The sequence below is a fragment of the Bison bison genome, unplaced genomic scaffold, assembly GCF_000754665.1.
Source record: "Bison bison bison isolate TAMUID 2011002044 unplaced genomic scaffold, Bison_UMD1.0 scf7180017864274, whole genome shotgun sequence".
Classification (NCBI taxonomy): Eukaryota; Metazoa; Chordata; class Mammalia; order Artiodactyla; family Bovidae; genus Bison; species Bison bison.
The window spans coordinates 2,105,520-2,108,026 of NW_011494846.1; the positions used below are offsets into that span (position 1 = coordinate 2,105,520).

General features: G+C 46.3%; 1 protein-coding gene across 1 annotated transcript in view; it reads left to right on the forward strand.

Moving 5' to 3' along the window:
* The first annotated feature begins 6 nt into the window (after positions 1 to 6).
* The window catches only part of JARID2 (jumonji, AT rich interactive domain 2), a 231,696-nt gene continuing 229,195 nt past the window's right edge, over positions 7 to 2,507 (forward strand). Inside the window, exon 1 of the mRNA XM_010848827.1 lies at positions 7 to 1,069. Within this exon, the coding sequence (XP_010847129.1) occupies positions 1,025 to 1,069 (45 nt within the window). The 5' untranslated portion in view covers positions 7 to 1,024. The remainder of the gene's footprint in view (positions 1,070 to 2,507) is intronic.

Genomic DNA, 2,507 nt, shown 5'->3' on the forward strand with positions numbered 1-2,507 from the left:
CCAGAAGATCAAGGGGACCATTCTAAGGTGCCCCGGGAATAGGCGGCTCTCCCCGGGGCCAGGCGTCCTGGGGCACTGGCACCCAGTAGCCCGGCTGCAGGTAGACACGAGGCGTGGCGGGGGCTAGCGTTGTGGCGGCTGAGGGGTGAGCGGCAAGCTGGGGAAAGGGGGTGAGGTGGAGCGACAGAGCGTGCCATGCATTGAGCTAGGGAGCCTCTCTCAATTCCAGTCTTAGGCTCGGCGTGGGAGCGATGCCTGCGGGGTAGCCCGGGAAGGGTTTGTCGAGGCCTCTCGGGTGTCTCGTCGACGGGGCCGTGAGGGTCCTCTGGGCTGGGCCAGGGGCGGTCGGCACCGGAGTAGGCGGGCTCCTGGTGGCCCAGCTGTGGGAGTTTTCGGCTGGCGTCCGGCGGGGAATTACCCGAGGAGCCCTAACTTGTATAAAAGCAGAGTCCATTTAAAGTTGGGCTGGATAGCCTCTATCTCATTGGTTAGGGGGCTTGGAAAAAAGAGACTCGGCGAGCCCTCGCTGTGGTGCTGCCGCCGCCGCCGCCGCCGCCGCTGGAGTTGACTCTTCTGCTCGCACTGCTGCTGCAGCACAAACGTGACTTCCAACATTTTTTATTTATCTTTCCCTTTTCTTTTCCAAGATGTAACTACAGCTCAGACACTAAGGACCTTCACGTTTCGCTGATGTAGTTTTTGGAGGAAAAAGGGGGGGGAGTGAAGGGCGTCGGTTTTTTTTGTGTGTGTGTGTTTCGGGGGAAATTTTCCATTATGAGTGTTTTACTAAAGTGAATTTTTTTTTGTTTGCTTCGTCTTTGGCTTTTTTTTTTTTTTCCCTTCCCAATTTCGGATTTATTTCAAGGCGAATCGGGCTTTGGGGAAAGAGGAAGAAAAGTCGGATTACAAGATCAGCCACCACCAACAACAATAAAAACCACCAGGATATTTTTTTGCAAATTTCTGACGGCTTTAAATTCATGAAGCAATTGTCCCCTTTTGCAATCAGCATTTGGATCTCAGAATGAGCAAGGAAAGACCCAAGAGGAATATCATCCAGAAGAAATACGTAAGTGCTCCTAACAACACATCCTTTGACTTGTAGTTTTAAGCAATGGCTGTGAATGTCAAGTTTATAGATAATTCTGCAGCTGAAGGGTTTGAAACACAGCGTCCGATAAGGCTGTTTCTTTCTTTTCTGAAAGAAGGCTTTTCAGGCAAAGTCGTGTCTGCCTAGTTTGGATGAAAAAACAGATTGGTGTAGCGATACCTCCAGTGAATAAATTGACCTCGAATGACACAACCATAATCTAGTTTTAGATGAAAGGCAGGGGATTTTGGTGGAGCCTAGTCGGGGAGGTGGGGGCTGCGGTAATATAACTAAACTGCATTCTCGGGCGGATTTGTCCCCATATTGCACTTTGCATGCAAATGAGTCTGTGTTATTATTATTAATGTTATTTGGGAAATCGTGTAACGCGTTTGTGTTGGGAGCCCTTTAAGTTGCAATCGAGGGTCCGATTATGGCGATCTTGTTCCTTGCACTGGCACATCAAATTTAATGTATGTGGTCGTTTTGGCTTATTTGGTTCGCGACATAAACCAGTTGGGAATCATGTTACAGGGAATACATTTGTTGGGATTGACTTTAATAATGGGACTGGTTTTGTTTAAAAATTCATGGTTTCCAGTTTTAGGGGAAAAAGACATAGAATATAGTTAACGTTTTTAAGTAGGCATGTGAATGTAAATGTAAGTGACTACAATTAATTTCTCCCAGTTAACTGGGCTTCTGAAATTTGGTGATTATTCCGAGATTTAAATGGTTTGGAATAGTTAAATATGTTTTGTGCATAGTACAGCTACGTTTTGATTGGCATGGGGAGTGTTTTTGTTTTGTGTGTGGTGGCTTTTTTTTTTTTTTTTTAAGTTTGGGGGGAGGGAGAGGAGAGGGGGACCGAGGATTAACCAAATATGCACTCGAGTGATCGGTGATTAGCTGCATGCTTTAAATCAAAGAACCCATTAAAAAGAAAAGGCCGAATGAACACACGTTAGGAATAATGCAATGTTATAAGAAAGTTTGATTTAACTCGGGTGGACAAATTGGTGTTAATATTTTCCCTTTTTGAGCAGTGTGATGTGTGTAATGGGAGATGACCTTCGGGGCACTGGTTTTGTAAAAAATAGATTTAATGGAAAAGCTGAATACCTCTTCTTGAGGGCTGATCCAACCTAGACACGTAAACTTCAACTATGAAAGAAATGCAAGGTTAAATAATCAAGCCCAACTTAAAACGCTGCTCCCTAAAGAATTTAAGAATTAAAATACATCCGCATTGCAGAGGGCTGAGGAGAATGCAAAGGACTAGTTTAAACTCGGGCTGTAGAAACTGCAGGGAGACAAGCTTGCCTGCGAGCGTGGACGCCTTCCCGGGGCACGTCCGATCCGGGTGCAGCCACAAAGCAAAAAGGGGGTAGAACTTGGACCAGAGCCACCTTCGCCC